Raw genomic sequence first — 15,175 nt, 5'->3', positions numbered from 1 at the left:
TGTTAATGAACATTAAGAGCAATCACAATTTTGAAATGTGTGCAAAGTTAAATGGACCCAGAGTGTGCTCTGTCAAACCAACATGGCCACTCATGAGCTGCTCCCTGATTCTGTCTGTGTTTATTTAAGTTGGTGTGTGTTTGTGTGTGTGTGTGTGTGTGTGTGTGTGTGTGTGTGTGTGTGTGTGTGTGTGTGTATGTGTGAGTGCAGGACCCACCTGACAAGTAGCCACTCATGAGCTTGTCTAGCGTGTTGAACTGCTGACGGTACTTGAGCCTGGACGCTTGTGGAACGGCCCAATCACCTGCACCCATCTTCGGAGAGCTGCTGGCCGGCGATGTGGTGGAGGAAGAATTCGAACTACGGAAGAGAAAAGAAAGGAATGTTTATGAGGAGATATCAACAAACTGGAAATTACAGAGAAATATTAGGTGTTCAGCATTTTCCTTCACCCTTTTTCAAGCCCTTGATTTAAAACCATTAATTGCACCGAGACTCCCCAGTGTTATTCCTCAGCTCTTAATTAGCTGTGGAGGAAGCCGGTGTGAACGTCCACATAGACAATGACTTGCAGAAACAAGACCCCAATATTCTCTCCGGCTATGCTAACCACCCATTCTGTTTTTTCAACAAGCAAAGCTTCTGCAAGAACAGCAAAAAAAAAGGTCAGGCTTAATCTATGATGGTTATTTGAGATGAATGTATTCCTTTCTTATTATTGTTGCTGAATGGAAACTAGAACTGAATTAGAAAGAAGAAAATGGAAAATAGAGTAGACTACTCCCTCAGCCTTCCCCCCCTGTGTCTGTATTAAGGAGTGTGTGCTAATTAGTGGTGCAAAATCTACATATGGTTTTAAAAATACCAATATAGCTTTCAAAACTAAAAATCCTGTAACCCCAGAGAAGATATTTCATGTCATGATATTAGGAGGGTAAAAGTGATCTGGGTGGATCGGCCTGTATTTACTTCCCAGGACACCCGCTTCACCTCATCCACCTGAGGTAAGACAGGCATTATGCCATTGTAAAAAGTGAAATTTGGTCTTCCTCCCTTCCTTTTCTGAAAACTGAGCATAAAACCAAAAGGAGGATCAAGGTTATTAGATACCCAAAGAAATCTGCTCTCAGAGAAACAACACAAAACCTTCAACACACTGGTTTCTTCTTTCTTTCCCCCTCATTACATACAACTATTGTAACTTTTCCAGGCAGAGATTAATCGCTTTACACAAGAGCACAAAAGGGAGTTTGACTGACATGTATGAAAAAGTACAAACCCCTTTTATATAACTCATATTTCTTCCTTCATTTAATAAACTGCAGCGCCTAACTTTAAACTGTGGATAACATCTATGACAGTATTAAAAGTGACAAAACTCTCAGGAGACAAGGTCGCATTAACACTTTTTTTTCTTTTTTTTCAAACAATTTCAATCTACATTTTTTTCATTGTTGAGTTTTAAAAAAGATTACTAGCCCTGCTAGCAATATGACTTTAGGTGTCCTTTTGACATAAGCTGAAAGCAAACATTAGCATGTTTACATTTACATGCTGTCATATATAACTACAGAAGACTACATGCTAAGTAAACATGTATCACATGCAGATATTTTACTAAAAAATTAAATGTCTGTCTCGCGGTGAGACTAAAGGTGAAGTCAGGAAGCCAAACAGACGGTATAAGATATTACACATTTTTGGATAACATGAGTATTTATGCCACATTGTAAAATTATTTAAATCCATTCATTCATATTAAAAACCAAACCAAATGGCACGGCTAACAAAATAAATGGAAACACAGTCCTAATGATGAACTTTCTGCAGGGAAACCACTGGATTCAAGTTCTGTTTGCATGACTCAAAAAACAAGTCAACTTCCTGCTGCTGCCAACAAGAGCATCTGATTTCAAAATGCCCTTCCTGCTCCCTCTGCGTTATCTAAGTGTTTCATCTCTGCCTGTGTTCTGATTCTCAACTCGTCCCTCCAAAGTAGAAGCGCAGAAATAAAGGCACTGTTTGCTGTATTTGACTGAAAAGACTCCATCGTTCACAATTCATGTTTCTGCTTCACATCAGCGTCACATCTGCTGACATCTATGTTCTCACCTGCTTGACCCCAAATCCAGCAAAGAGTTGGCCTTTGACATGCCCGTGGATGGAGAGAAAGCCATAGGAGAGGAGAAACCACTAAGAGAGGGCCCTGAGAAGAAGATAGAAGGCAGTTTAATAAGAAATAATTTTTTAAAACTCAATCTAATATTTTACTGTACATTTGTAAGTACAAACAGTGTGAACCGGCTTTTCTTAAATCATTATGACAAAGTGTAGACGCTTATTTGAGTGTAGTTGTCCTTGAGTGTGCATACGTCCAGTCTTATCTCACCATATTTTACAGTCACATCACACGGCACTGTAGCAGCAAGGTGACTGACATCTGGCCATAAACAAAGAGACTGCGGCTGCCAGCAACGCTACGCTAAAGAGGGTTAGTCTCTTGGGCAGTGGCAGAGATACATTTTCACTGGCAGGGAGGGGGCAAAAAAGAGGAAGGGAACTTCATATACAGTAAGAGTCATTTCAAAGCTACTCTGTGGACTGCTCAAGTTACACACAAAAACTATTTGATACACTGAGACACTGAGATTGAGAAAGCATGGAATTAAAAAGAGAACTCTAAATATAATACTGTAATTTGACAGCGTTGCATAAGTTTAAACAAACTTACTATCACTGACTTCCTTTGAACTTATATGCAGTTATACAAGCTGTTATTATACATCCAGCTCATATGCCTACACTTACGCACCCCCCTGAAGACCCAAGATTTAAAGTGCGGTTGTGTTTATTCTCACTATGTTACAGCTGTCACGAAAGCAGTGGAGATGTGGTGTGGACCCAATTGCAGAGATGAGGGAAGCCAGTATGCAGAACTCAGACAGATTTATTCCGGGACAAGATGAGGGCAAAACTAACAAACTAATAAATGAACCAACAACCAAGGAGTGAAACTGAGTGGTATAAATACACAGGAAAACCAAACAAGAAACAGGTGAACGGAATGAACTGAAACAAGACCAGGTGAACTAAATGAACAGGAAATCTATGAAGTTAACCAAGAACCAAGGGAACTAAACAGGAAAAACTACAAAATAAAACAGGAAACCAGAAACTAAGGCACCGAACAAAACCACATCATGACAACAGCAGCCGTCATGCTTGGGACCTGCATAACTGACCCTGTTGTTCTACTTATTGACATGAGAATTTTAATTGTTTTTGGTAGCTGGCAGAAGAGCAGTAGTAAAAGAGGGAAGATACTGTAAGTAAAAATAATCTGCATGGAACTACGTGGTATGAAATGCTTGTGCACAGGCTGAAACTCCTCAGTGAAGATGGTCCTTGTTTAATCCCCTTGTCTCTAACTCTGTCCCTCTCCAACATCTTTCCTGTCAGGGCACTTTCAAGTAAAGGCACAGATCATTAGGATTATTTATATATTTTCTCTTTGATTTCCATCTCTTGTAAAGTTTAAACATTTGTAGCACTGGTAACAGGTGCAACCAGCTGTCTGGACCATTTGCAGCTTAAACAAACACTGTTTTTCTGTTCTTGTGCACAAGTTAATATCAACAGTAATTCACAGACATACAAGTGAAGACCAGTGTTGTGGCTTTGCAACCTTAGGAGCTGACTTCAGCGCATTTAGAGCAAACATCAGTGCTGTGTGTTGACCATTTGTTTGTATGTAATTACTCCATCACGCACAAACATGCAAATGAGGGTGAAGGAAAAAAAAGCAAAGGGGGAAAAATAAAAACCAATCTCTCCAGGCTTTATATTCCAACGAGTGTTTTTGAGCTTATTTTAAGTTTGAATGAACTGGTAATAATTGATCTGATCGTTTCTATCTTGATTCATCCAAGAACAAAATTGGAATGGTTCTACTGCAGAACCAACCTGCATTGTTAGGAACAAGAGGTGGAGTGAGGAGGCTGACGTTGCCATTGGGGAGCCCAGAAGGTCCAAATGAGGTGATCAGGGGCAGAGTCACAGGCGTTGGCATCAGGGGTTGAATAGAGTGCAAAGGGGGGTTAACAGGGATGGGTGTTAGGATGGGCATGGTGGACATGGATGACAGACCAATTGACAGGTTTGGCATTGATCCCATTCCTACATGGAGGAAACACACAAGTAAACATGAGGAGATAATGAGGGCTATTTAGAAGACAAACAACATGACAGCTTATTTCTAAAAATGGGTTTATGCCATTTTGTTAACCTAGCGTAACTTTGTGCATAAAAGAGAACTGAGGTGCCAACATTTAGCATTTTCTTAAATATGTGATTACGATTAGTTTTAAAGAAGAGACACTTCTGAGAGGAAGTTTACCAAATCTTGCTGATGAAGGGATGGTTGAGCTACTACTGCAAGCAGGAGGTTGTTTCATGATGATTGGCAAGGCAGAGGGCAAATTCCTCCCCTGAAGCTTGAGTTTAATGAGCTTCATCGCGATGGAAAACTCCAATCTGTCCATCTTCCCATCACTGTCCATGTCAGCTAGGTTCCTACCAGAAGGAAAAAGGGGAACTTTGGCACACATAGCAATCTGTTTACAGCAAACTGTACATTCCTTCTGCTCCTTTTCCCTTTTTTGAGACAATAGAAATTTCAAGTTACACAAGGGACAGGGTCCTGGTGGGATTGAATTCCAGTGGCATTTTTTTTTCTTACACAAAAACCTCCACACATAGTGTTCTAATTACAGTACACACACACACACACACACACACACACACACACACACACACACACACACACACACAAACACTTTCACCCCCCTCTCTTGCAAACACAGTTTACTAGGTGTGGCAGGCTGCAAAGGAAACAAGTCCTCAACAGGAAGCTGAAAACAGGCTGATGAACTAAACTGACTGTCCAAAGACAAAGCTGGGGCCTACTGACCCAATGGATGTAGCTTCGCAGTGACTTCTGAAAATAATTCACCAAACTTTTAGTTACCAAATCTCAGCTAGAACAGAAGAAGGCAAGCCAGACTGCAGGAAGAATTTCCTCGCTTGTTCTCCTGCAGAGAAACAACAATCACATGAGCGCTTCTATAGCAATCAAATGCAGCTCTGTTACTAATACCGCCAAGTGTTATTCAGTAGAAACTATCGAGTCCATTTGTTGCCACAACAGCCTACCTGAGACGTAGCCGAGGGTCGGGGCGAGGGTGTCAAACTGTTTGTCATGTTTCCCCCTCTCCTCTGTCGTAATGGCCCACATGCTGGCTCCACCTGAACAAAACAAAGACAATAAGGGCTGGTTGGCGATAATTCCATAAAAAAATACATAATCAGAACTGGACAAGAACATTTCTATTGGCGTATTTGCAAATAACCCATAGAAACCTAAACCATGCAAAAAAGATCAGATTTTCCACAGGATTTCCAGCAAAGTTTGTCCCATAAAGCGTTGCCAAATGTCTCAGAAACCATATGTATGATATATGTTCTTATGGGTTAATATAACAAAGCAAAGCTTTAACAAATTTGACCGATTTTGAGTGAGTTCTGATCCACCTATCAACATAAAATTTCCCCTCGGGGCTGAATAAAGTATTCTTGTAATGTTGTATTCTTGTATACAAATACAATCAGTACATTGAAAGTCTACAACAGATCCTAATAACAGTAAGTTTAAGGGCAGATTTAGTTGACTATTTTTTATCTGACCATCCAAAATGTGTGCATAATTCCCATCCTAAATGACTTTCCTCTCAGATGGATCCCTACTAAACCCACTCTGAAAGATGATTAATGTATAAAACTGGCCACTCAGCTACTTTTCACCTCACTCTGCTCACACAGTATCTCAAGATAATTTCAACATTAGCCATAAATTAAATATGAAGGCAGCCAATCTGTGCAAGAATTCATTATTCAGCTTCACAAGATGATTTTAATGAAGGGATGATTATAATTAATTAATCATTAGGGACATATTTTAAATATTATATTATACATTTTAAATCAATCAAATCATAACACACCGAGGACATTATAAAATTTGGCTTTTTATAAACTGAAAAAATAATTCACAGGTGACACAAAAAAACTGCAACATTCATGGAATAACAATGAGGAAGATGGGGAGATAGAAACAGATAATAGGATTGATGGAGAGGAAAGATGGAAATGGAAAAAAGAAGATTTCAAATAAGAGAAAACAAGTGGGCTTGCTAAACAAAACAACTATGATCTTGACTCAACTGGGACATTGAAATAAAAAAACGAAAATCTTCATTTTTAGCTCACTTCTCGACCATCTCATTCTCCTCTGTTCAACAGACTGGCTATGCCATGTGCAGTTACCATAGCAACTGTGGTGGTAAAGATGACAAACAAAATCTGTAAACAGATTTCTTTAATTTCTGTGTGAAGAATGTAAAAAAAAAAAAAAAACCCAAAAAAATAAAGAAACATATGGTATTTACTTAAAAGGCCTGGTGATGGGGGAAAAAAAAGTAAACACACATCTTGTCTAATCTGTACTGTTTCATATGGATGAATGGAGTCAGATAACAGATTGGGCATTACTCACAGTGAAGAGACTGATTCAAATTTCACTCCTGTATTATAAAGAGCTGAAGAAGATGAGATCATCGTGGCCTTTTCTCTGATAGCCTTGTTCTACCCAAACATGAACAATAACGGTAGGGGTTATGCAAGAACATGTGAATAAAATAAAATGAAATAAAATAAAATAATACACTAGTATGAAAAATGGAACAAAAAATGTACATTTTGTTCTAAAATCTAGGACATCATGGAGCTCTTGTGACAAGAGAACGGGTCCAACTTGTCTCACTATGGACTGGTTTTGCAATTTTAACATTTGTAATTCAATAAAATACAGTAAATTTAATCTCAATGATAGATTTTTGGTATGTAATTCAGCATCACAACAAATCTAAGACCATGAGACAAGAGTGCTTCCCATGACCCTGTTAAAGACATCGAGTTGTTTCTTGACAACTTTTAATGTTATACGTACTAACTTACTGGGTTGCCAGTGCTGCAAAAATTCTCAATATGAGAAATAAACCTTGAGGGATCCTTTCTCACTTTTTATCCTTGGTAGTTGGGAAACATTCAACTAGACAAACAAGAATTGCATTTTTCCCAGACAACAGGAGAAGAATATCATTTCTCAGGCTAATTCAAGTCTTCACAGATATGGTATCTAGGCTGTAATTTATTCAGCAGGTTCAGGAAATACCACCCTGCCCATGATGGAACTTCCACCCCAGCACTAACCCAAACAATCCACCAGCTCTCGTTGACCGCACACACAAATATTTCACATACATATCCGCGGAATGACACAATGGAGTGCTGAGTTCCAGTAACAGCACGGCATGTACCCAAAGAGATTAAAGAGGAGCATCTGTGGAGTTAAAAAGAAGTTTCTAATCTTTTCAAACATGGGGAGATATGATCTGATTATGCAAGGCTATTAGCCTGATTAAAGCATGCTAGTAGCCCTGGACTACTGCTTTGAGCTGGTTTCACTATTCAAACACACCTGAGCAACACCTGTTCAGGTGAAAACGTTTCCCTTTACCAAGCTAATGTTAGCAGCTCGTAGCGCCTGACCTACATCGGGCATCGGCCGTGAAAGTGCTGCCATTGAAAAAAAGCAAAGTAGTCTGAAGTAATTAATCTCACACAGATATGTGAGTACGCTTCACATTGTCTCACTGGCTTTTGACAGCTCCCATTTAGAAGCATTCAAAGTGAGAAAGGGAGATGATATTTAGCACAGTGCCACTGGGACATGTTGCTAGCATCGCCTCATCCACAGGCTGTCAGTTTACTCAGTGTTTATCAGGAAAGCCTGAATGTTCTGTGACTAAGTGGGGCAATGCAAAGCTTCTTACAGAGCAGCGGCAACATTCATAGGAGTCCGTTATAACTTGACATTTGTGCTGCTGGAAACATATGGCCACTCCATGGAAAAAAAACAAAGAAAAGAAAAGGCCCCAGATTTCTGAATTACTAATGCATAAAATCTAACACGGAAGAGGCTGTTCTGTTAGGTACGGAAATTAAACTAATTTCAATCTCCACATAGCTGTAACTCAAGCCAGGTTGTAGCAGAAGGTACTTATTTTAACCAGATGGAAGCCTAACTAGATTATAAAGTGGTACCAAATGAACTGTAGTAAAGTAATGGTTTTGATACGTGATGGTCATCACTAATTTCTGTGACTGAGAGCATGACTGTCATGCAAAGGATGGATGTAACTCTTGGGGAGCTAACATTGCATTAACCTGTTGAAGCAGCTACATCCTCAAATATGAACAACTTTTAACTTTACAATATAAACAGCTTAGTTTTATGATAAAAAGAATAAAGAAATCCCCCATACCATTGTCATAAAAGACAAAAAAAAGACATAAAGGCATAGTTGGATCAAGTGCTTTGCTGTAACAATGCTTAACTCATACAAAATGAGGATGCCGTTTGACTGGGTTCATAAGCATGCACCAAGTGGCTAACAACCATTTAAAAGCCAGATTCATAAAGAAATGGTAAGAAAAGTATGAGGTCTTTATTTGGCGTGTTCACAAAATGTTACAAAAAATTAACCATTTATTTGGGAGGATGTTTAAAATTTACTATTATTGTATGTGATATGTCCAAATTATTATAATTTAACCTTCTGTATCTATTATGGGGCAGAAGAGAGGTATCAGATTGTGCTCAACAACAACAAAGTTGTATCCATAAAGTGATGCAAAATGTCTCAGACTGTATGTATCACATACAATACAGTTGGTTTTTATAAAGTTAAGAAACTGCAGGTTTTTTTTTGTTAGCTATCTTTTATTACACACTGGCTCTTTTTAAGTTCTGGAAGTTGCCAGTATACACTCTGTATTTTCAGATAGTATTTGTGCTTAGAAACCTTCCTCTAGGAACCAAATATCTGAGTGCCAGCCTCCATAAGAGCCATTCTCTATAAGGTAAATAAACTAGCTTGAGTGATTCTTTTATTATCTCCTTCAGCGTAAGAAACCCTGATGATCGATCCAAGAAAAGAAATTATCTCAACCCACAATTCCTTGAAACTGCTGCATTAAGCCTATAAATCCAAACATTTGATACAGTTTCTGAGACATTTTGTGTCACTTTATGGTAAAAAATTTGCCACAACACACTACACTAATTCAAATCTATCACACAGTAATAAATGGCAAAAACACAATCTCTTTTTATAGATTTTGTTAAATGGCTAACTATAAGTTTTAGAGTAAAAATTTTGAAATTTTCTCCCCACTTTTTTTCTAATGTCAGGCTTTAAGGGTTAAATGTGAAATATTTTCATGTAGTTGTACAAATTGGGATAAGTGTAAGTGAAGGTAAGCAGTGAGGTGTTTGAGCAGCTTGTGATAGGCTTTTATAAACAATATTCTGTATCTCACACTAGTGGGTTTTTTCTTTCTACTTTCACAACCTTGATATTGAAGTAATATTTTATAAAATGATATTTATATCCCCGATAAAACAGTGCAATAATAAAATTGGCAGAGTTCTTAATGTTCTTGTTTAAAAAAATACTGAACTGGAAAGGTTTCACAAACAAACCCAAGATCACAACTTAGTGTACATGTGGTTGTAGGGTGGTCATCTTTCTTTTAAATCCTTAAGAAATTATCCCACCACCTTTGCTTTGCTTCATGACATTTTCCAGTGATGTCAAGAGAAAAAAAAAAGAGAAAAAACAACAGGACGTGACTGCACCCCAGGTGAATGGGGGTGCCATCGTGTGAGGAACACCTTTCATTGTGGCACCAGACAATCACTACTACCACTTTGTCACCTGTAGCTTTGACTGGAAAAAAAAGATTAAAAAAAATATGGACCAGTAATAGGAAAGAGAAGAGACCTTGTAAAAGAAAAATAATAAAGAAATTAAGTAAAGTTAACAGTTGAGCATGAAAGGTTGAAATCCCTAGAGGCTCACGGTCAGTTTTCAGACTCTGAGCGTGAGATTTCCTAACTTACAGCAGGTTTTGTGTCAAATATGAATTATCTGCAGGATCTAGACTTTTTTGATTAAGAATGATTTGAGTTTTTCGGTGAAACTACAATTTTTTCCAGTGTTTTTAAATGATCCAGCAGTATTTTGACTCTTGCAGACTGTTGTCCGAACTGCATCACTGGCAGGAGAAGTATATAAAAACAACACCAAGTGCACCAAACTGGAACACAAACCCTAACAGAATACACAAGAGCCCTTCAGCCAATATTGACACAACATAACAGAGTCCAAACCCAGAAAAACAAAACTGAACACACACAGAATGGCTTCCAAAGGAACGTCACCTGCGCAGAATTTCACCACCTGTTTTATATCTTGCCTCCTTGGCAGCTGCTGCACAAAGAGCCTCTGCCTTAGGGATGTCTCTTCCCTTCATCAGCCTGTGCGCTGTTGTCAAGGTGCTCCAAAGTCCTTAGTCAGAAGACATTTTAAGCCAATCCCCCAAACGCCCAGCTTCAGTCCGCTGAGGAAGACCGCATCACTGAGTTCTGGACTGTTTACATATCAAACACTTCACTTGAGGAGGGCAGCTTGATGCTTCAGATAGCTCAGCTGGATCAATGGCCATTGCACACTGCAGTGTTTGAGTCTACACACACACACACTCCTCTTCCTTATGGTGGTTTGTTACCCTCCAACTGGTTTTGAAATGTAAAGACAAAATGCATTAATGAAGGTGCAGCCCACAAAAAAAAAAAAAAAAAAGCTCCTAACATACCAGAACCTGAGTTCCCGACTCTGTTTTGATGCCGTCTTACATCTCTTCCGTAAAAAGAATTAACAAACAGTAATTGTGTGGTTTGGCACTTTCCTAAAATGCTAAATCTGTGCATGAGCTGCATCTGACACACACAAACACACATGCTCTATCTCTAAGCCATTTCCCACAGAGAGCCTTGTGGGACGGCAACTATGTTCTGCAATCACTGGATGGAAACAAGAGGATTAACACACACATTCACACAGTACTGAGCATCATGGTTTGCAATGGTGACAAAAAAGGCTTGCCACTTTTCAGTCTGCAAGGAAACATAGACAAACTGATGTAGGATTTTGTTAATATCAAGCAAAAAGTCATTTTTGTTAAGACTTCTTTTCCAGAAAGTGCTAATGCAACATCAAGGTAATTTCCAGAACAAAGGGGGAAAAAAAACTGTACATGGGCTTAGTTAGTCTTATCTTCCTAACTCATCGAGGATCAATATCCCATTAACATGATCTCACACCTCACACGTTGCGTTTGGGACAAACATTCACACTCAACAGAGAGACAACACAAAAAACCCCACAACAGATTCAGACCTGGGGGAAGATTACATTTTTAAAAAGATCTGAACACAACAGATATTTATTGGTCTTTGTTCTTTTTTCCCCCCCCTTATTCTTCTCTTACTGCATGCAGACATTTGCCCCGAAGCTGATTTAATTTTTTTTTTCTTATGATGTGCAGGGTGTGGACACAAACAGTGTTCTTACCATTCATGGCTGCAGGTGGAAAGCACAGGCAGAGAGGGAAATCCTCCACTCAGCTGGCTAGCTCTCAGACATCTGCAGAGACAGAGAGCAAAAGATCCGCATGTGATTGTGTGTGTGTGTGTGTGTGTGCAGCAAAGTAAGGGGGTACAAGTGAGGAATGTGTGTGTATAAATGAGACAGAGGAGAAAAATGATACAAATGTGGGAAAAGGGCCCTCCCAAAAATATTTTATGTCCTTGTTAAAACAGTGGAAGGCAGATACAGTGAACGGGTAACACGGTGAGGGATGACAAAGGGACGGAGGGACAGATGGGAAAGGAGAAAAGAAAGAAGAGACAGACAATGCCAATACAGCCGAGTAAGCACTGAGAGGATCGACAGCTAACAGATAGAGAGGATGGAGAATTGATTGTGGTCTATGAGAAAAGAAGCTTTATTATTGCCTGAAATCGCAGGTGAAGGCTCGAGCTTTTCAAAGTCTTGGTGGCTCTGCATTTCCACACATGGCTTGTCTGGTTCATGAATATTTGTATCACTGCCAACATACAGCAAATATGCAGCTGTTTCCAGACAACATTAAATATGACTCATCCTGTTAAGCGCCCCCAGTCTGACAGCCCAAATGTTCTCCTAACTTGCTTTTTACAGTCAAATGCCCCACACAGTGATCTGGAAACTGTATAAAAACAGTCATCCAGGCTTAAGCATTTAAAGGGAAATATGGGATTTTTCAGATGTGGTGGTCATGGCAACAATATGCATCTTAACAGGAAAAACCATCCAGATCATATTTTCTCAATTTAAAACAGAAGCAATGTATGTTTCTTTTTCTGTATTTGTCTTTCTTCTTCTTCTTATTTTTGTTAGAAACTGGCTTCACTGTTGCTTTTAAATCATTTTCCAGTTTAATTACTAATATGTTCCCTGTTTTCTTGACCATTTATGTTTGTTGTCAACAAATTGACAGTTACTTTGTTTTATGTAGTTTCCCTCTATTATCACTAGGGATGCATCGATACTGATATCAGTATTGGTATCGGCTCAATGCGTGTGTACTTGCACTTGGTATTAATAAAAAGTGTTCAGATACCACAACCGATACTCGATAGTCAAGCCAGCGCAGACGTGTTTAATGACATGCTTTGGACATGTTTTAAAAGAAACAAATGCCTTGAATGTTAAAATGTGACATTTTTTTGTTGCACTAAATGCTGGATCTTTGTTTCCAAACCACACATTTATAGTTGTATTTAGGTAAAATGTGCCAAATCAAAATAAAATTTGTTGAAATTGTTAGATCTGTAATGTTATTATATTTGTATTGGTGAGATAACTTCAGAAAGGATGGGGTAATTTATCACAGCCTAATGAAATCTTCCACAGTTATAACAGCAATAATAACCATAGTCACAATAATATTCACATAAACAGATTTGATATCAGCAAATATTCAAATTTCAGATATCGGTATCCGATCAGAACTCCCAAAAAGTAGATTGGTGCATCCCTAATTATCATTCATTCATTCATTCATTCATTCATTCATTTTCCGAACCGCTTATTCCAATTCAGGGTCGCGGGGAAGCTGGAGCCTATCCCAGCCGGCTTTGGGCGACAGGCAGGGTACACCCTGGACAGCTCGTCAGTCCATCGCAGGGCTAATTATCATTCACTTTTATTTAATTTGTGTAATATATAATCCATATCTCAACCAATAATAATGATGATGATAATGATGATGATGATGATAATAATAATAATAATAATAATAATAATAATAAAGACCTCTCATCAATAACAGTGACCTGTCTGGTTCCAACAATCTACTCTATGCATTCACCAAATCATTCCTTCTCACCATTTTCCAAACATCTCCCTCCCATCTAACTCCTTCATTTCTTATTCATCTTCCATCCCTTCTTACAGACTCCCATTGAATTTCTGTGCTACTCTTGATCCTGTTACACTGTTGCTCCAGGATTGGCTTCCCTGTTTTTTTTATGTGAATTCCTGAAGGGGAGGCTACAGCTATGTTGTGGTATAAATCATTGTCTGCACATGCCAACACAGCCAATCACTTAAGAGCAATGAACCACACGCTGTGGCCCATGCCTTTGCAAGCATTTGATGTCTGTACTGTTGCCTGGGTGCAAATTCATTCATGACTTTGGTGATAACTCATGCAAAGCCAAACGACAGAGATGTTCAAGCGTCAGAATCATGAATTAAGCACGTAAAATATGAACAAAAAAAAACAAAAACAAGGATGAATATATATTCCCAAAAATGTTAAAATACTTTACCAAATTTTTAGAGTATTTTGCATTTTATTTAATACTCTATAAAGTCCGTGTTGAAGAAATTTCAGCTCCTTTCTGTTTCTGGCTCGACAAGCTCTTCACCTCTGACAGACAATGGATCAGCTTAAAATTAGTCAGAAAAAGTGAAAACTATATATATCCAGACAAGGAAACTAAATTAACAGCACCCTGAGCTGTGAGGGTGCATTCAGTCTGTGCATACAGCTTATGTATGTCTTTCAACTCCTTATGCACATATTCATTTTGAAGGAATTAAGCAAACACTCTTCAACCCTCATTCACAAGTATCCCAAAGTGTGTGTGGTTTTAAATCCAAGATGACACATCCTGATAGTTATAAGAGGGCAATGACTGTTCAAACAAGACATATCCTGGACTGAAACAACACTGAGGATACACACATGACAGTCTCTACATCAACATGACACACACACATTTCTCTAAGAATATTAATATCAGGAATAATAAACCACTAAAGATTACATGGTTGAGCTTTTATTTCTAATAAGTGACAAAGATGAACAGGAAATTGGTAAAAACAGTAAACTATATAATCTATTCTTCCCTAGTAGACTAGTTTGATTTGGGTGTGAATGTATGTCATGTTAAGGGCGAGTTTTAGTTTTCTGCGGCAACACGATGAGGTAGGAAATGAATAAAGGAACCTTTGACTCTGCCCGGCATGCTGATTGACACCTGTGTGCACCACACCAGACCAGTTGGATGTGGCATATCAATGTGTCAGCCTGTGTGCTAGAGTGTGTCCAATGCACACTCCACACACAGAGGGGGACCCTGTTCTGGTAGACCCAGCCCAGGAAGCTTTGCAGAGACGGAGGAAGAAAGACGTCAGTGTGTATATGTGTGTCCTGTGGAGTTTTTTTTTTTTTTTTTTTCATGCCTATTCACAAGAGCAGAGGAACACATAAATACACAGACATAGACACCTTCCGCCATTGTGCTGCAGGTGAAAATCGAGGACGCTTCCGCCAGAAAAATCCTTCATCTTCTTTTGATACATTTGTAGGTCATCTCAATGAATCACTTAAGCCTCTTTTACTTCCTGTGGACTCATCCCGCAGCAGTAAAAACACACACACTCAGCACAGCAGCCTTCTTTTTCTCTCTATTTTCCCTGCATGCCTATAGCACAATACTTTTGTCTTGACTTCAAACATAATGCCAAACTCAGTCACAGTCAGAAAAAAAAATGCAACTGCATAATAAGAGTAGAAGCTAAAAGTTCCAGCACTTCACAAC

At 38.8% G+C, this 15,175-nt stretch overlaps 1 protein-coding gene across 1 annotated transcript in view; it reads right to left on the bottom strand.

Annotated features, from left to right (window-relative positions):
- The window catches only part of itsn2a (intersectin 2a), a gene marked incomplete at its 3' end in the record, with an annotated part of 32,710 nt that extends 21,048 nt beyond the window's left edge, over positions 1–11,662 (bottom strand). The window contains exons 1-7 of the mRNA XM_079255300.1: positions 11,595–11,662; positions 5,212–5,304; positions 5,027–5,090; positions 4,397–4,572; positions 3,964–4,176; positions 2,113–2,206; positions 218–360 (exon numbers count right to left, since the gene is read on the bottom strand). Coding sequence (XP_079111426.1) covers positions 218–360; positions 2,113–2,206; positions 3,964–4,176; positions 4,397–4,572; positions 5,027–5,090; positions 5,212–5,304; positions 11,595–11,601 — 790 coding nt within the window. The 5' untranslated portion in view covers positions 11,602–11,662. The remainder of the gene's footprint in view (positions 1–217; positions 361–2,112; positions 2,207–3,963; positions 4,177–4,396; positions 4,573–5,026; positions 5,091–5,211; positions 5,305–11,594) is intronic.
- Between the last annotated feature and the right edge of the window lie 3,513 nt (positions 11,663–15,175).

The sequence above is a fragment of the Telmatherina bonti genome (genome assembly GCF_933228915.1).
Source record: "Telmatherina bonti genome assembly, chromosome: 16".
Taxonomy (NCBI): Eukaryota; Metazoa; Chordata; class Actinopteri; order Atheriniformes; family Telmatherinidae; genus Telmatherina; species Telmatherina bonti.
This window is presented reverse-complemented; position numbering and strand designations above follow the sequence as displayed.